This window comes from Polypterus senegalus, chromosome 9, assembly GCF_016835505.1.
Source record: "Polypterus senegalus isolate Bchr_013 chromosome 9, ASM1683550v1, whole genome shotgun sequence".
Classification (NCBI taxonomy): Eukaryota; Metazoa; Chordata; class Cladistia; order Polypteriformes; family Polypteridae; genus Polypterus; species Polypterus senegalus.
Window position 1 is genome coordinate 87,919,817 of NC_053162.1, and position 20,718 is coordinate 87,940,534.

At 38.6% G+C, this 20,718-nt stretch overlaps 1 protein-coding gene across 1 annotated transcript in view; it reads right to left on the minus strand.

Annotated features, from left to right (window-relative positions):
• Positions 1–20,718, minus strand: part of tcf25 (transcription factor 25 (basic helix-loop-helix)) — a 95,705-nt gene that overhangs the window by 28,668 nt on the left and 46,319 nt on the right. The window contains exons 12-14 of the mRNA XM_039763408.1: positions 18,673–18,832; positions 15,216–15,303; positions 9,175–9,333 (exon numbers count right to left, since the gene is read on the minus strand). Of these exons, the coding sequence (XP_039619342.1) occupies positions 9,175–9,333; positions 15,216–15,303; positions 18,673–18,832 (407 nt within the window). The remainder of the gene's footprint in view (positions 1–9,174; positions 9,334–15,215; positions 15,304–18,672; positions 18,833–20,718) is intronic.

The following is a 20,718-nucleotide window of genomic DNA, read 5'->3' on the forward strand; positions in this document are numbered from 1 at the left end:
CTCACTTTGACTTAAGGCAGAAGCGCAGTCAGCGTCTCAAAGGCGGCACAGCTATGCGCGCTGGCTGGCTGCTCGACTTTTGCTGGGCAGGAGACCACAGTTTTGCAGACACGTTCATGATATCAAAAGTCTCAGCGCTCTTTGGAGGTCATTCATATATTATATATATAGCAAAATCCCGCGTCGCAGCGGAGAAGTAGTGTGTTAAAGAAGTAATGAAAAAGAAAAGGAAACATTTTAATAATAACGTAACATGATTGACATTGTCATGAGTGTTGCTGTCATATATATGCCTGCCTAAATAAGTCACCCTCGCTTTGCTCTTACTTTATTTACCGTTCATTTAATCATGGCTATTGGCGGAAAAATTATAAAATGGAAGGAGGATGGCTTTACCAAAACAATTATTGATGGCGAATCGATTATTCATAAAGCTTGAATTGGTGATGTTTTTCTGTGTTAACCTCATATTTTTCAGACTTCTTCTCAAACTAAGGTGGTGCGAGGGTAAAATGAATCGGGATGCGCTGATCAATGTAATCGTGTACAGTACCAGGAAATCATGCATTGACAAAAGCTCCCTTTGCTTGTAATGCAAAGTGTGATTAAATGCATTATTTTTAACGCGTTATGGAGCACATGCATCGAAGCTTCTCAGCTGTGCTTGTGCTAAGAAAAGGAAAGATTTTAAAAATAACGTAACACGATTGTCAATGTGACCTTTTGTAAGTAGTGCCTGGAGGATTCAGTGTGGAGAAACTCTATAGAGACAGCGTGTGTATTAACTTGTGGATTTTTCTGTGAGTATTTGGTGGCAGTCTGACAAAGTTGCTTCGGAAGACGGCATTAGCCGCGGAGCTCAGCTCAGACCGAAATTAGATGAATGGGAGGGGAGATGATGACGTGACTCCCCCACCCGCCTTAACTGTCAATCCCCACAAACACAGTCTCGGAATTTGCATAAGCACACCCCTTCACCTACAATTTTAACTTAGTTACAAAGTGATCAAAACTCGTTTATATCCTCGTCCTCTCATTAAACTTGTATCCCGCATTACCTGTGGGCATGTGAAACGCCAGCGGTAGCCTGTCTATGAACTTAATTTAAAGTTTAGGTTTACACCTTGCTTTCTTTCCGAGGCAGCAACACTCATGAATATGGTAGTATATGTCACTCGCTCGCTTCTTATTGTTTTTCGCTGCCTTCTCAATTATATAATGCATGTTTTCTTAAGCGCTTTTTGGAGGTCTTCCTGGTTTTCTACGCACTGCGTTGACAATCAGTTCACGTGATTACGTGGGAGGCGTGATGATGTCACACGAAACTCCGCCCTTCCAGCTCAACTCCATTACAGTTAATGGAGAAAAATACCTTCCAGTTATGACCATTAGGCGTAGAATTTCGAAATGAAACCTGCCCAACTTTTGTAAGTAAGCTGTAAGGAATGAGCCTGCCAAATTTCAGCCTTCTACCTACACGGGAAGTTGGAGAATTAGTGATGAGTGAGTGAGTGAGTGAGTGAGTGAGTGAGTGAGTGAGTGAGTGAGTGAGGGCTTTGCCTTTTATTAGTATAGATTCTACACAAAAGTCATATTTTTATATGTTAAATTTATATGTTAGAGTTATATGGAAATTTCGCTGAATACAGAGGTTTTTACTAGTTCACAGAGGTACTTGGCTGATGTTTTCTGCATAAAATATACAAGGCATCCGGAAAGTATTCACAGCACATCACTTTTTCCATATTTTGTTATGTTACAGCCTTATTCCAAAATGGATTAAATTCATTTTTTTCCCCAGAATTCTACACACAACATCCCATAATGACAACGTGAAAAAAGTTTACTTGAGGTTTTTGCAAATTTATTAAAAATAAAAAAACTGAGAAATCACATGTACATAAGTATTCACAGCCTTTGCTCAATACGTTGTCGATGCACCTTTGGCAGCAATTACAGCCTCAAGTCTTTTGAATATGATGCCACAAGCTTGGCACACCTATCCTTGGCCAGTTTCGCCCATTCCTCTTTGCAGCACCTCTCAAGCTCCATTAGGTTGGATGGGAAGCGTCGGTGCACAGCCATTTTAAGATCTCTCCAGAGATGTTCAATCAGATTCAAGTCTGGGCTGTGGCTGGGCCACTCAAGGACATTCACAGAGTTGTCCTGAAGCCACTCCTTTGATATCTTGGCTGTGTGCTTAGGGTCGTTGTCCTGCTGAAAGATGAACCGTCACCCCAGTCTGAGGTCAAGAGCAGTCTGGAGCAGGTTTTCATCCAGGATATCTCTGTACATTGCTGTAGTCATCTTTCCCTTTATCCTGACTAGTCTCCGAGTTCCTGCCGCTGAAAAACATCCCCACAGCATGATGCTGCCACCACCATGCTTCACTGTAGGGATGGTATTGGCCTGGTGATGATCGGTGCCTGGTTTCCTCCAAACGTGACGCCTGGCATTCACACCAAAGAGTTCAATCTTTGTCTCATCAGACCAGAGAATTTTGTTTCTTATGGTCGGAGAGTCCTTCAGGTGCCTTTTGGCAAACTCCGGGCGGGCTGCCATGTGCCTTTTACTAAGGAGTGGCTTCCGTCTGGCCACTACCATACAGGCCTGATTGGTGGATTGCTGCAGAGATGGTTGTCCTTCTGGAAGGTTCTCCTCTCTTCACAGAGGACCTCTGGAACTCTGACAGAGTGACCATTGGGTTCTTGGTCACCTCCCTGACTAAGGCCCTTCTCCCCAGATCGCTCAGTTTAGATGGCCGGCCAGCTCTAGGAAGAGTCCTGTTGGTTTCGAATTTCTTCCACATACAGATGATGGAGGCCACTGTGCTCATTGGGACCTTCAAAGCAGCAGAAATTTTTCTGTAACCTTCCCCAGATTTGTGCCTCAAGACAATCCTGTCTCGGAGGTCTACAGACAATTCCTTTGACTTCATGCTTGGTTTGTGCTCTGACATGAACTGTCAACTGTGGGACCTTATATAGACAGGTGTGTGCCTTTCCAAATCATGTTCAATCAACTGAATTTACCACAGGTGGACTCTCAATTAAGCTGCAGAAACATCTCAAGGATGATCAGGGGAAACAGGATGAACCTGAGCTCAATTTTGAGCTTCATGGCAAAGGCTGTGAATACTTATGTACATGTGCGTTCTCAATTTTTTTATTTTTAATAAATTTGCAAAAATCTCAAGTAAACTTTTTTCATGTTGTCATTATGGGGTGTTGTGTGTAGAACTCTGAGGAAAAAAATGAATTTAATCCATTTTGGATTAAGGCTGCAACATAACAAAATGTGGAAAAAGTGATGCGCTGTGAATACTTTCCGGATGCACTGTACAAAGTTGCAATTCTCAAATAAAAAAGATTTCTCATTCTTCCCAATAAAAAGTCAAACAAACAGTGACACAGACTGAAACCTTTGCTATGTGTATCAACATGTCTGACACATACTTGCATGATCTTTCTGAATATTAGCAAATGTTTTTACCACTGCAATTAATTTAACCATCAATGTCAACATATAAGCTATCATACAACGTATCTAATATAAGGGGTCCATGCAAAGATCCTGAACCTGCAATGATCCTGAGCAGCAGGATTATTAATACAGAAATAAGGGGAAAAAATTAACACTCAGCTTTATATAATTTTCTTAAAGAGCACCCTATTGTAGAGAAAGGCATTCTATACTCTATTATATATTAAGAAGTCACATCAGGAAAGGTCAGCAAAGGTTAGGTTGGGGAGCATGCACTGGTAAAGCACGTTGTTACACCCACCACACAACATAACAGCTTGGGATCCTGGCTGGCAACCACCCAAGGCAGACATGCGGTCCAGTCCCATCCCCCGGAAAAGACTATCTATCTTCCACAGCCAACTGTTACAGCATCCCCTTGGCATGGTCCAGCCACTCGAGTCCTCAAAAATAAGGATTCTGCGAGCCAGATCATCCCTGGGGGAATCACACCACATTGCTGTAGTCCTGTAACTGACTTTCCCTCACAATGCAGATAATGGGCCTCATTTGGGACTCCATGAGCAACCTCTCTTTCAATATAAAGCCAAACCAGCGGTACCCAAGAATTCTCTGAAGAGAAACAGTACTGAAGAAGTCCAGTCTTCGTCTCAGGTCACTGGATAGCATCCATGTCTTACACCAGGACTCTAAAGACTTGGATCTTCATTCTTTTGCAAAGATATCAGGAGCGCCACACACCCCTTTCAAGAAACCTCTTGATCCGCGATGCTCTCCGAATCCGTCTACTGACTTCATAGAAAAAGTCATCAGAGACATGAATGTCACTGGCGACATAAGTAAACCTCTCGACAAAGTCGACATTCTCTCCGCAAACAGACACACTGCTGATGGCTGTGACTTAGAGGTCATTAAAGGCTTGGAACTTGGTTTTTATTCAGGACACTTGCAACCCCAGACACTCAGACTCCTCGCTCAGTCTCTTGAAAGCACTGACCAGAGCCTCCATTAACTCAGTGAAGATCACAGTATCATTGGCAAAGTCAAGATCAGTGAATCTTTCTTCACCAACAGATGCCCCACAGCTGCTGGACTCCATGACCCTGCCCAACACCCAGTCCAAGCAAGCCCTGAACAGAGTAGGAGCAAGAACACAACCCTGACAAACCCCAGAATCAACTGAGAAAAACGCAGAGGATCTGCCACCATTCTGTACAGTGCTAACAATACTAGTGGTACAGGCCGACCATGATATCCAGCAATTTTGGGGGGTTCCCACAATGTCTCAGGATGTCCCACAGGGCAGCTCGATCAACTTTATAAAAAAATTGACAAAGGCAGGGTTATCCCCCTGTAGTTGCCACAATCCAGGTAATCACCCTTCACTTTCCAAACGAGGATGACAAGTCCAGTTTACCAGTCATTTGGGATGACAGTTGGAAGCAGCTGGACAAGTTCACCCCAGATACCACAGATCCCTGCAGCCTTCCCTACCCTCATCTAGTTCACCACCTGTGCAAACTCAGTGAGAATGGGTGGTTGGAGGATCAGCATCAAGAACTGTGGCCCCACAGCTGTCCAACGTCCAAAGTGGTGGATCATATTTATCACCTGAGCTGACTGCAACTCTCTGAGGAACAGATTCTGATGTGCGTAATGCTTCGAATCCACTGTAAGCAGGACGTGGGTCACTAGACCATAGATGGTGTGTCACTTGTTCACAGATTCCACACCTATCCTCAGAGCCCTCACAGATGTCCTTTTCAGTTCCTGGTACAGACCAGAGTTGCCATCAAGCCATGCACTGCAACTCCTCTTGACGATATCCACAGTGCAATGCGAAATGAAACGCCTCCTTCTGGGAATACCAAAAACACCAACAAAACCCTCAGCACCCTTCAGGGTCTTGTCACGGAAGGTCTCCCACATCACATTAGGATCAGCAGTCACACCTAAGTCTGCAAGTTCCCCACACAAACTAACTAGAAGCAGCCTGATCTTGGAGTCTGGCCAGGTCTAGCCTCATTCTCCTAGTAGGTGGCAGCCTACTGGATCTAAGCTGGATCTTCAAAGTAGCAACAAGTCTGTGGTTAGAACTCACGTACTGGACACTTCTGTGGACCCTGCACTTCTGTAGGAGCCTCCAGCATCTGCACACGAGGATGTGATCAATCTCCTTCACGCCACCACTAGTACTGAAACCAAGTCCAATGATGCGACTGAGGGCGCTGGAACCAGGATCCACTGATCCGCAGCCCCCGACCTTTTGCAAAGTCAAGGAACAGATGGGCCGCCTCAAATTGGGACTCGAGTACTGCTGTGCAGCAAGCGATACTTCAGCACCATACCAGTTATGATCCCCAACAGGCCTGACCCCACTGGCTCCAAGACGGTTTTGACTACTCTAGGGATGAGGCTCCCGAAGACCACACAGGTTAGAAGGTGACTAACTCATGATTTTTCAAAAAAGGTAACTGATAATACAGCTGGATTGTGTGGTATAGTGGGTCCACGGCTTCTGAAAAAAGTCAGGTTTTTTAAATCCGTATAGCCGTGTCGTTCTCCGTGGGCGCGATTGCACAACCGCGGGGAGTTAATGGGGTGATTGGAGCGAGTCGTACCTGCACGTGAGGGTGCGGTCACTCTTGTTTGCCTCATTGGCTTCCTGCAGTGTGTAATTAAGACGCTGTGCCCACGGAGGCAGAGAGAGGGGGATAAATCAGGAATTGTGGAAAAAAAGAGATAAATCGGGGAAAGAAATGGAAGGAGGTAGAACGATGTGAGAAGGAGGTTAAAGTACGGCAATGGCAGTCTAGGCTGGATGATCTGGCCACCTTGAGAGAGAGACAGAACGAGAGGGGGCCCCGCGAAGGAGCGTTAGATGGAGCTCTAGGGGCTAGTTAAGCCCCACTGACAATTAGTGAGTGGGGTGAGCAGGAGAGGTGTCATCCCGCAGGATCTGAGGAGCGACTACGGGTGCGCGAAAGATCACGGGAGGAGAGCCAGCCTCGTCAGTCTGGCAGTGACGTCCGTTTGGAGGCCAAGACGGAGGTTGACAGAAGGAGCTCGTGACCGTTGGGTCTCTGCGGCTGCAAGTAATGGTGAGCCGGGGAGAGAGTGATGGAGGTGGGCCAGAGAACAAGAAGGGTGTGAGAGACTGTGTTTTTTTAACCTCTACATTTTTTACCTCAGATTTTAAAGGATTTATTTATTGTCGATGGTTTTAACCCCACTGGACACTTGATTTTTATGGATTTATTTATTGAACTTTGACTCTGCACTTTTGCACTTTTTGTTTTTGAATAAAGCACTTTATGAAATATCCCCTGGCCTTGAGAGATTTGTCCCTATGTGTCAGCTCATCTCGGTGACATTATCAACGGTGTTGGGTTCAAGGGCTCCTAAACAACAATAGGGGGATGGAGTCGAACTCGCATCGTCACAGATTGTTCTTAATTATATTCACCAGCCCACTAAATGGTAAGAAAGTTACTTTAAATTAAACTTTGAACACTCAGGGTCTGTCTGGACAGACAGAAAGTAGAAAAGACTCAGCAGACTAAATGTGAATACAGGTCACAAAGCCATCATTTACATTTTCATTAGCCTGCTAATCAAATTAGAAATGATATCAATTGCATTAATTTACATTAAATGCAACAATCAATGATGACTAATTTGTGGCCTTTTCGGTTCAAAGCTGTAAGCACTGTAACATTGTTAAGGGTGATGCAGAGCATTTCTTAAAAAATAAAAAGGGAACATACAAAGAAAAAATAATTACACATATATTGTGTATTGAAGTGTATGATCACAAAAAAGGAGCAATAAAAAAAAAACTGAAGCTGAACAAATAAATAAGATGCCAATCTCTAAAATGACTCACTGATTGTGTACATCAGAAAAGTTCAAATGGTAATGGTAAAATTGCAGTAACTCATATGTAATGCATTTTGAAGTATTTCATGGTCATTCACTTAAATGTTTTTAAGTAAACTTCTTATTTAAGAAAGCTTATTTTGTAGCTATGAACTTCCAGTAGTGTTAATTTTTAATCATTATTATAGTTTAATCAGCCCAGATGAAGAAATATTGAGCCTCAAAATGCACTTCTACCATCTTGCTCCTCTACCAACGGAAACTACCTGGACATGCATCAAACAAAGTAAACTTTAGTACCTGCTACTTAAGAGTGGGAGTGACTGCAGTTTTTTCATAGTCTTGACTTTTTTTTACTCATATGCTGCACCAGCAAATCATTTTCTTAACTTACACACTTCTAAACATATCAAGTGTTATATATAACTATATCTTCTTTATTTGTTTTCTTCCATTTATTTGTCTGCCTTTTTCTTTTTAAAACTTTGCTTTACTTTTTTCATCATAAATTTCCTTGCGGGCGGCACGGTGGCGCAGTGGTAGCGCTGCTGCCTCGCAGTTAGGAGACCCGGGTTCGCTTCCCGGGTCCTCGCTGCGTGGAGTTTGCATGTTCTCCCGTGTCTGCGTGGGTTTCCTCCGGGTGCTCCGGTTTCCTCCCACAATCCAAAGACATGCAGGTTAGGTGGATTGGCAATTCTAAATTGGCCCGTGGGTGTGTTTGTGTGTGTCCTGCAGTGGGTTGGCACCCTGCCCAGGATTGGTTCCTGCCTTGTGCCCTGTGTTGGCTGGGATTGGCTCAGGCAGACCCCCGTGACCCTGTATTCGGATTCAGCGGGTTAGAAACTGGATGGATGGATGGAATTTCCTTGCAACTTTAATGTTATTTGTATGTAGTATACTGTTCTTGTTCTCATTTACTTTGTTCCCTTATAGCTGTTACCTTCTTTTTAAATGGATATTTTTCAAAACAAAGCATTACAATAACTTAAGAGTTAAGGAACATCTTAATAAACAGAGTTATTCGCTACATTTAACGAGGAGTTGTTAGCTACATTCAAATCACAAAGAGCAATTTTGATTTAACACCAAAGCTTTCACTTGTCCATTTTCTGAAGCTTCTTTTTTTAATACAGCATGATGTGGGGCAAGAAGCTCTATTTTGCAACAAAGGGCACACAGTGCAGGGAATGTTGTGTAAAATATTATAATCAAGGATATTAACTCAGTTTTAGATGCAAAAAGTTTATACTCCGTTTAGTAAGGTAAGACAGCGTTCCTTGGCTGCATGCTGTACTGTGGGAAAATAAAGGAATGGACAGAAGTTTTGTTCTATATATTTATTTATGTATTTGAAAAAGAACTTGATAAATAAGGCTCCCTTGCTCTACAATTTTCTTCTAGTACCCATTTAAATGAAAATTCTCTATTTGCTACTTACTGAAATACTAAAGAAATAGAGCAGTACTTAGAAGCAATGTAAATTTTACATTTGATGTAAAAATAGTAGGAGTATATGAAGGAATGTTTCACTCTTCTTGAATGTAGTCATTATATAATGACGAAGATAAAGTTACATTATACTGAACAGTCTGGTGTGTTCTTTAATGAAACTGCAGTATACAGCTTAAAGCTGCAGCTAGTAATACAGTATGTTGCTAATTTTATCCTATATATCTATGTTACTTTAACTGGTAAAACAGCTAGAAAACAACAATTGATATCAATCAAATTAAAAAAAAGAAAAAAAAGGACTAAAAACAGTTTTGGATGTTTTTTTAAAATAGTATCTGCAGCAAAGGTTACAAGTCTTACTTTATTTCTGCATCTTCAACTACAGGGTCACCAAGATCCACACGAGATAAGACATCCTTGACATTCTTCTCAAGCCACACCATAACAGTAGCATTCTTCCACATAAAATGGCAGCGCCCAACATAGAGAGAGACCAGCTCATTTAGAGCTGGAGGCTGGCTGTGAAGATATCATAAGAAGAATTATTGTTCATTTGTAAGGTTCATTAAAATAATCTTTATCTAAACACCACTTGTAGGTTGAAAACTGCTTCCACTAATTAACCATATTTCACCAAAGTATTAGAACACAAAAACAGCAAACAATACAGGTGGTGTTGTTGGTCAGTGTGGTTAGTGTGATCCAGAGGTCAAAACAACCAATAAGAGCAGTTAAGCATATACTGAGTAAACACAGCAGTTAAATACTACACATAAAATATATCATAAAAACAAATAACAATATGTATTTTTATCAGCTTCCAGTCAACCAATTATCCAAGCTTTTAAGTAAAAAAAGCAGAAATTAAAAACAGTAGTCTCACTTTTTTCTGTTAATGAATTTTAAGGCATGTAGCTTTTATAGTAAAACAAACAATACATACATACATACATACAATTGAATTTAAAAAAAAAAAAAAAATTAATAAAACACTACTGGTTGAATGGTGCAAAACCAGTCACATTACATACACTCTATGACATTAATTAACGTTAATTCAGAAAATCAGCATTTTTCTCACTATTAATCATTGAATGCAAAATATTGAGCAACTAAACTGTCTTTAATTAAATCTGTAGGTGGGTTTCTGGGCGTTTTCATAAATTTTGCATTAGTTGTGTTGTGATTAATAAGAAAGGATCCCTTTTGGTTATCTTTGAGCAATGAATCTGGTTATGTCTGAAATGCATGTTCTTTGGGCAGGAACATGCTTAATTCTGCATGAGGTGGATGTCACGCTAACCAAACAATTTCTGTGACACTTGAAGCATTACTTCTTTCTTCTATTTTACTATGTTATCTGCCTGAGCATCACACATGAAGCTAAAAATAAATGAAATAAAAAATCACATATGCTGTCTGTTTTTATGCATATTTTCAGATAGATTAAGTATCTTTCATATTACTGACTCTGAACTGGATTATACAATTTCCAAAATAAACTGATTGCTTATACCTGGCAGTCTCTTGGAATGTATCATATGAATTTCTAAGGAATAATTAAGATCGTTCATATCTTCATGTATGAAACAAATAAAATTGCTCTTTTACTCCGAATACCACTTGCCCCCAATTGTATAACTCACTCATTCAGGCTGTAATCATTCTGAAAGAGAACACTGTAATTTATTTGTCAAGAAAGGGGTATTAAAATCTATCTAACGCTCGGTCAAGGTCAAAGATTCTGGTTTATGCTTGTCATATGGAAGAACACATGCTTAAGACAGCCTAGTACATTCAGCAGAGCACTAGTCAGGGTATAGAATATTGAAAAGAACCTGAAAATATAACATACAAAACTGAAAGTCTTTCCTCATACTGTACAACAGTGACAAACATAAGATCAGCACAAAAGATGAAAAAAACCTAAGCAAACTGACATCAGCTATGGTCAGATACACACTGTGCTGAAGTCAATCAAGCTCAGCAAACACAACCCAGCTGTTCCATGAAACGATTACAGCACCTCCTAAAAATGAAATCGGCATCTAACATATAAAGGTAAATAAATGTATGCTGTTTTGTATGTGCTTCCATCCCATTAAAATCATCTCCCGCAATTTATGCATACATTCTCAATTTGTACAGGGGAACACCACATGCATGTTTAGTTCTGAAATTTAGTTGGTGCCCCTACCCCACACACCACCAGGTACTCCTACCATGATTTCAGATTACTTCTGTGATTAAAAAAACATGAACAGTTAGTGATCATAGCCAACATCAGGGCACAAATTGCTGGCAGCACATAACTCTAAGGCTATATAGGATTTTTCCGTTGCAGTAGTAATTAATGACATACTAAAAGTCGGTTAGGCTACTACTTTTTTTCATTGTGGCAACATCTAAAAAAAAAGTTTTAAAAATGTACACATTATTAGTGATACTGGTAGATTAATTTTAGCAGTGGGCTCACGCCCTGCCTAGGGTTTGTTTCCTGCCTTGCGCACTGTGTTGGCTGGGATTGACTCTAGCAGACCCCCGTGACCCTGAAGTTAGGATATAGCGGGTTGGATAATGGATGGATGGATGGTAGATTAATTGAATAGGTGTTACGACAAAAGTGCACAGGGCAGGGGATGAGGTTTCTGTTTGGCTTGTACAAGTGTGCTGAGCTTTGTGATGAAGCTGTCCTAGTTTTAACCTAGTTTAAATCTCTGAATATTCTTCTTCAGCAGCTACTTTTAACACATCAGCTATTGTTGTATCTTGCTCTTAAAACATTAACTATTCCTCAATTATGGAAGCTTTGGTTTTAGTAAGTCATTTAAGTGGTTTTGTCTTTAAAAAGCCCACACTGTGATGGTGATATGCAACTTAGTTTGACTGTATGGGAGATTTTCCAGTTCTAACAAGCCTAGGCAAGTAATAAGCCAACAAGCAGATGAAGAAGGTTTAAATGCATTGTTTCATTCATATTTTTCTGGACAGACAGATGTGCTGATTTTTTAAAATGACAATTGAATTAATCAATTCATTGAATTAAACTGTGACCCAGAAGCTCTTTTTATATAAACCTCCAAACTGTCTCTAAGCCATTTGCTCTTCTATGGATGCTTGCATTTTTCTGTTTTTAACTTCCCTTTAAGCATAAGAAGCATTCACATATGGTAAGTCATTTTAACAATTAATGCTGTGCTTTGGCTAATCATAATTTTGACAAGCAAATTTACATTTTAGACATCTACAATTACAGTCAAAAAGGAGACTTGCAAACATATGTAATTTAATATTGACTAGTCAGGATTTTAATTAAAGGTTTTTACAACAAATCTTTGATATTATGTATATTCACACCTGACGAACTTTTTCCACTGATGTCCATAAAGCTTTCAATTCAAGACACCAGTAATGATATCTTGGCTAGTCAGGATGGATTACACAAAGCTGTAAGAATTCTGTGTTATGCCACTTCTCAATTTAGATATTTACAATAATATTTTCACCAGCCAAAATCCTATACAGAATTATCTGTAATTACATTTTGCTTAGTCATAATTTCCTTTGTGTACATCTACAATTTGATTTTGACTAGTGGAAATTGTGGAAACTTTTCCTATTGTTTACTTTAGAGCTTTTAATTAAAGATTCCTTTATTTACGTTTTAACTTGTCAAAATTTGATTTTAATTCCAAAATTAAATGACTGGCAAAATTTTTATTAAAAATGTGTATTATTTTATTGCCTGTATTTGTTTTATTGTTTGTATTTAGTATTGGCATGTGAAACATGTAGTAGAGCCAAGTCATCCTCTTGTTGCCCATGGTTCAAGAATATGGTTTTTCATTTTCTATTATATAGGACCATGAAATGCAATCTCTAATTTATTTCTCACTTTTGCTGATTTTTCCATAAGAAAGTGGGCTGTGAGTTTAATTTAACATAAAGTTATCATCCAGAGGCTAGAGGCCAAATAAAACAAACCAATTAGGACTTGAGAGAAATTTGTTAGATGCACTGCCAATGCATGCCAATCAGACAAGAAAATCTTCCTGCCAATTGTGGAGTTTGTCAACAATTTTCTGTCTGTGCATAAGAGGGAAAGTTCTTCAAAATAGTTTGCAGAATGTAGATTTATGCCGTCTCAAGAGATCTGTGATATGAAAAAGCTGTGACTCACTGCAACAGACATCTACCTGAGGGTTCTATCCCACAAGCTGTCGCCACCTTTCATTGGACCTTAGTTAATCCTGAGAAGGTATAGACCAGTTACATACGAAGTGACCTTTTCTTTCATACTTTAAAATACAGTCCACCTTTCATGTTCCACAGCTGAAGCATGTTTATTATAGCAGGTATTATAGACATTCTAGGTCCAATAGCTCTGTTAGATTGTTCTGAATAATTTGAGCTTCAAAATATTTTAGATGCCCTTAGCAGTTGTGGTTCTCATGTGGAATAGGTAGTACATTGTAGTCTACTGGACCACCCTTCGTAAGTTTAGACCTTGTCCTTACACTTCAGTTGTTGCTATGTTTTTATGATTGTTTTCCTCACACACCAGATGAGCGCATCCAGGGTCTGTGCCATACAAGAGGGCAATTTAATGAATTGGCTTTAGTTTGACCCTCTACTTCCACTAAGTTTTCTAAATCTTGCTTACATGAGCAATTACAACTTTGTGGTTTTAGCAAATCAATTTGTGGCATTTATTATTAGTGTTGAATATGTTTTAAAAGTGTTGATAGCATTTTGCATATTTTCAGATGATATTTTTTTTCATCCATTGGCACCACCAACTTATGGACAACATGGTTGTCATAGTATTACAACGAAAAATCAATTGGAAGTGCGTGGCATGTGATATCACCATCATGACTGTGTGAAGGTCAGCGCTGCACACTTCCTAGTAATCCAAAATTACAAAGTCTCTCAAAGACATTGTGGGTGTATCTCACTATATAATCTGTGCTCTGTTCTTATGACTACAGTTCTGGTATAGCATTTTGGCTATGTGATTTGGGTTATTTGTACTTAATAGTTTTTGATCTCAGGCCTATTACTTTATGCATCACTTCCTGCTACCGAAGCTATTCCGAATTGCATTCTCATTACTCTAGGCAGTACAGCTGGCTCTTCAGAACCCAAATCTGGCAATGCATCATATGGATGGTATGAAAGTATATGTCTTCACAACCAATCACTCTATAACCTGAATGACTACATCACAGTTTCTACTGTAACGTGTAGTATGCTAACAGAAACAAAAGTAGTCAGCTTATTAAGGACAGCTAAAACATAAAATTTGCAAAATTAGTCTGGCATGTTTATCTCATTCAACAACTCAAACACATACTCCTATGCAGTCTCGTCTGTACTTCTGTTAGTTCTGTGTACCACACGATAGCATGAGTGTAAAACAATCTGTAAGGTTATAAAGTTTAAATAGATTCTTTTTTATTTCAAAGCTATGAAGTTCAATTACAAAAGCATTTTAAACATTATGTTGATTTTGTCAATTAAGAGTACAGTTTCCTAAACCATATGATATGTACTTGACAAGTTTAAAAAACACAAAAGACCCCCTTCAAAGGACTATATGGATTTTCACAAGAAACCTGATTTAACACATAGGTCATCATAATTTGCAGGACTTACTTGAACTTGTAAATATACCCCTTCAGCAACCATGTCGGAAATAATCAGAGGAGTGAAATATGACACAAAAATACTGTATATTGATACATTTAGCTTGCTTTAAAATGCAACTTTCACTGCCAATATACGATATCATATAATCATTTCTACATACAGTTCTTGGCCAAAGACAAGCAATTGGAGCAGTATAATCATCGTTCAGTTCTTCAGTGGGGAATGCTGATAATTGTATACCAAGTTCAGCGGAGTGCAGAAGTCATTCTTCTTGCAGATGGCTTCTGGCTTCTAGAACACGCTTCACCATTAAATACTCACACATCTTGCAAATTCAGTGAGCTTTTTATAAACCTTGTCAGGTATGGGTAACTACCATGTGAGCTATGTTACAGCATCCTTTTTCCAATCTATGCAGAGTGCACCCACTTTAATCACTCATGGCCTCTGCCTGAAAGTAATGAGTCAGGCCAGCTTTAAACAAACAAAATCATTGCCTGAATGAATTGCCCTTTCCTCAGTTGCATTAGCATCTCAAATCACAATTATCCAATAGTTATTTTTCAATTCTGGTTACAGTCAGACATTCCCAGAGAAAACCTCAAACTTGAACATATGGGGTTTAAAAATATCAAGCAGTGAAAACAATTTTAATAGTAGAAATTTAAATATATTTTGAATTAAAAACATTCAAATTCAAGGAAAAAGATTTTTAAACTGTATTATTAAGTAATGAAAACACATCATACCCAATCTGAGCTTTGTTTCCAAAGAACTCATGAGAAGAAACTGCTGCATCAGGTTGTATAGAACATAAATCCAGAAGAGGCATCAGAACTAAAGGGATACAAAACAAAATATTAACATTACATGGACACCTCATATTTAAGTGCAATTAATGACAACAAATGAGATGTACAATGTGGCTTGATTTTATTATTCACAAAAGGATTCTTGCACAACTCACACTTAATTTCTGTTTCTATAGTTATTTGAGTGAGCTAATGTGACAAAGATCTAAGCTGTACCTTTGCAGAATGGCACACTCATGAAAGAGTATCAAAAATAGAGATTACAACCATTATTTACTGTTAAATATATGAAAAAAAATTCCATTGGTGATGGCCACATTAAGATGTTAAAAAGGTTTAATAGTTGTTTTTATTTATTACTGCTTCTCTAAATTCAATTAAATTAAACTCTCTTTTTCAACATAATTTTTGTATAGTTCTCCTCACTAAGTGCAGACAAAGAACACTACAGCAAATTCAAGTAAAATACAAACTTTATCAGTTACTAATTACATAATGAGCAGTGGCAGTTTGTAATGTGGGGCTGTTGAGGTGCTGCTCCCCCTCAAAATATTTAAAAAAAACTCCAATTACATTAATTAGGTAATGCAAAATAATTATGAAATAAATTTGTTTACTTGCACATTGTGCCTGGTGTCAGCACATGTCAACATCCACTAAAAATTGGTTCTGATTTGTATTTGTTTAAATTCTGTGTGAATACCTAGATTTCCCGAGTGGAGGAGGCCGTCCAAATTAGAGTCTATGAAAGCCCTTGAACTTTTGGCAAGCAGATGACCTTAGGATCCTCTTTAATTGGCTGCTTTCACATTTTTCCAGGGACACAGCTCTCTGCATCACAGACCCTCCCACATTTATTGACAGCAAATTAATGTTGTTTTAGGGGTTTTTTTTTGTTTTTGTTTTTTTTTTTTTATCCAATGTGATTGGACAACTATCAACATACTATTTCAAGTTCACGTCAATGGTTCACAGTTGGAGATGGGTTTAACAACAACCTGCAATACCTATGACATAGGTCAGGAAAGGCCCACAAAGTTAGTCACGAAACGCCCTTTGAGTCAGATAATCCTCCAACAACCCTAATCTTAACCGTACTGTAATGGGGCTCTAATCTAAACCATAGTGTAATGTGATGGCCGCTTTTTGACTGACGGTGAAGCTGTTTTATGATGTTAGGGCGTTACATGACTGAACTCGCAGGTACTGCAGTCTGCAATTACATTCTGTTGGCCTATTCACATCCAGCATTAACATAACTACAGATAAGCGAGCGAGACTTTACAGCAATGGCAACTTCAAGTGGAACTTCAGAAATCAAAGAAAATTCGGTTACTTCTTTAATGAAGCACCCCTTCATAAATCTTGATTGAGGACAAGCTTACACACTGACTTTTTCCTGCTCTTGTTATGATAAATGGAGTTAGTTAAAGGGATGTGGTGTAAGTAATGCCTTTTTTTGCCTTTCTCTATTTGCTGTTTCAAAGTGTTGTTACTGAAACTTTGTGGACAACGACAGGGTTCAAGACATAAAACATCTTTCTGAAAAATGCAAGCACCACAAAAGTAGCCTCTGTCATCTAGGCTAAATTTAGACTAATTTTTTTTGGCAGGTTTATTATGGCTGAACAGCTAGATGAAGGCTACAGGATTGGCATTGGCACAAGGAAGAGGTGATCAAAAATCCAAACATCCTGTCCAGAATAATAGACTGTTAAATTTTGTAGAGCATTTGAACTGGCTTTGAGTGGCCATGATGAGATCTACAGCTCCAATAAGCCCGGGATTTGCCATGTGTTGGTGGATTTTGTTGCCTCTCTCGATGGAGTGTTGAAAGAGCCTTTTGAGAGTGCTACTGTATTTAAGGGAACTTCAAAACCTGTACAGAATAAGCTTTTGGACTCCCAAGAACACTGTGCACCATTATACATTTTGCAACTTAATAAAAAAAAATTGCATCTGTCCTGATTGGCATTTGGGTAGCGCTGTCATCTGTGGGTGTTTTTTATATTATTTATATTCTGTTTTAATATTTCATTTTATTCTGTTTACTGTTCAGCACTTTATGACTTTTGTCTGTGATAGGCATTATATAAATATTTTATTTACGAACTTAAAAAAACAAGTGTCATTTCAATATCGCTAATGGAACTTTTCAGAATTTAAAAGCTTTAAATGTGTTGTTTTAAGTAAGATTTGGGTTACATTAACTTTACTGTATATTATGAACAATTTATGACACTACATGTGGTATGAATTAAATATGTTCATGTTTTGTTATGACTCCGAAAACATGCTTTTTTCCCCAAATTATGCATTGTCCATCCATTAAAAAGCCTAAATTTCAAACTCTTAATCTGTTGGTGTCCTGCTGCCTATCAAACATTAGAGATTTATGTATTTTTCTACATATTTGGAAAGTTTTTCAAAGTACATAAAACCTTTCTCAGAAACACCATGACTAAGGAGAGGCTGAATGCATTGGCTATGCTATCAATGGAAAAGAGATTGCTGACTTAAATGACTCAATTTAACCAGAAAGTAACTGAGAAATCTTCAGGCCTGAAAAAAGGAGGTCAATATTTATGTTTAAGTAGTGCTACTGGGCAGTGTGTAGGCAGCACTACAGTCTGTGTGCATGTGTGTTTTTTTCTTTTCTCCCAAGCTATGGAGTGCTGCTTCAGTTGGACACCAACAAGATTTTTTTCACCACTGATAAATGAGTACAAATAACACACAGAAAAACAGGAAAACAAAGTAGATTAAAAGTGATTAGCATAAATGGAACCCAGCACTAGCTGCCCTTTAATTAACTGTTGAACTATGGCCAGTTGAAAATGGAGGCAAGGAAACAAAAACTTCAGTCGTGGGCATCCCTGGATCCACAGTGAGTCAAAGACACAATCAGATTCCTGGACACCTTGGCCAACTGCCCACCCACCCCTTCTGGGCATTACACAATACAGTCAATCTTAATTGTCTCAAAACATAGACTTTATTTAATTAAAGGGGTATTGCATCTGACTATCCATTTGTTTTCCCTTACAGGCCTGTATTGTGCAATAACCTAGTTAGGGAGCAAAGGGCATAAAACAGAGCGAGCACATACACATATACACAGGGCCAAATGATAAAAGTGAAAGGAAATTGGAAAACTGGAGTACACTGGAGTAGATTTACATAAACCCAGGGCGATATGTCAACTCCACACCAACACACTGACTAGGCCAAGAGTGAAAACCTTGCTCTTTACCTATGAGGCAACAGGGCTATCTACTACATAATCTTAATTCCTGCACCTTTTCAAAGATATCAATTTAAAAAAAAAATCACAATAAATGTTTGCCAATTTAGATTAAATGCTAGAAAACAGGGCCAAAATAAAATTTCTTACCACTTGGGAACATAACTAATGCAGTCTGCAGCATTGAATCTGATTTTGCTTGTAATTGTGTAATTTCTTCTGTTGATAGATTATCTTGTTGACTAAGCAAGTAGTAACACAGTGCAACAGAAAACGCAAAATTTGGAAGTTGTGAAAGGTTTCGATGAATCTGAAATAAAAGTCACACTACAAACTGAGCATTTACGATTTAATATTAAACATTTACATAAAATTTTACTTTACAACAGATACACCAACCTTTTTTGAAAATCAAATATAATGAGTAAAATATCTCTTAAATTAGATGTATATTAAAAGATTTAAATCTTTTCAATATCCCCCCTAAATCATGCCTTCTTTATGCCACAGACATTGATAATGCAAAATGATACTCTGTTTATATATAAAACCATCAGAAACATGAAATAATGCATAATTACTTTTAAGAAAAAAGATTAAGGAACAATAAAATAATTCATTTTTAAGGGAAGTTGGAGTAAAAGCAGCACAAAAAGACAAACTGAAAACAAAAAATGCATCAGCTCAAAAGAAATTGATAAAAACAACAAAAGGCATACTGTTTAAAATTAAAAGCACCCAATGAGATTATCATCACTTTCCTGAAAGCTCAAAGTGATAAAAGGTGGATGTGTTAATACACGGTTTTCCTTGTGGCAAAATGTTCAAGAATTTAGTTTTGTAAAAATTAAATTTATATATACTATCTTTTAAATTATATTATCTCATGATATGCTATACTCTAATAAACCTAAAACAACCATCATAGACATAATAAGACATACAAAACCCATCAGCCACAACGTTAAAAATACTTACAGGTGGGACGATTAACACTGATTATCTTGTTACAATGGCACCTGTTAAGGGGTGGGATATATCAGGCAGCAAGTGAACAGTCAGGTCTTAAAAGTAATATGTTGGAAGCAGATAAACTGTGCAACCATAAGAATCTGAATAATGTTGACAAGATCCAAACTGTGATGACTGGGTCACAGCATCTCCAAAACAGTAGGTCTTGTGGGGTGTTCCAACTATGCAGTAGTTAGTAGCTACAAAATGTGGTCCAAGGAGGGATAACTGTTGAACCAGCAATAAGGTAATGGGCACCGATGGCTTACTGATGCAAGCAGGAAGCAAAGACAAGCCTATCTAAGTTCAGTCCAACAAATGAGCTACTGTAGCAGAAATTGATGAAAACCGTAATGCTATCCATGAGAGAACTGCTCAGTCTAAGACCAGTGAGCGTGCCCATGCTGCACCTTGTCCACACTTAAACTGCAATGGGTACAAAAGCATCAGAACTGGACTATGGAGCAATGGAAAAAGAGGCCTTTGGTGTGATGAAGAACATTCTCTTTTAGATCATGCAGACAGCTAAATATGTTGTTTACCTTGGGAAGAGATGGCAGCAGGATGCACTAAGGGGAAGAATGCAAGCTGTCAGAGGTAGTGGGATGTTCTGGGCAATGTTCTGCTGGGAAATCTTGGGTCCTAGCATTCAAATGGATATTACACTGCCACGTACCACCTACCTAAAGATTGCCGCAGATCACGTACACCCCTTGATGCCTACAGTATTCCCTGATGGCAGTGCCGTCTTGCAGCAGGATAATATGGCAGCCACACTGAAAATATTGTTCAGAAATGTTTTGAGGAACATGACAAAGAGTTCAAATTGTTGACTTGGCCTCCAAATTCCCCTGACCTCAATCTGTTGGAAGTGCTAGAAAAACAAGTCTGATCCATAGAGTCCCCACCTTGCAACTTATGAGAATTAAAAGGATCTGCACCTAACGTCTTAGTGTCAGATCCAACAGGACACATTCAGATGTCTTGTGGAGTCCATGCCACTAGGGGTCAGAACTGTTTTGGTGGCACTATTGGGACCTACACAATATTAAGCAAGTGATTTTAATGTTGTTGCTGATCATTGTAAATAAATTCAAATTCAAATAGACAAGTGAAAGTATAAACCAAAGTAAAACAGCCATAAAACTGTTAATAATCAGAAATTTAATACATCAACCTACTAAA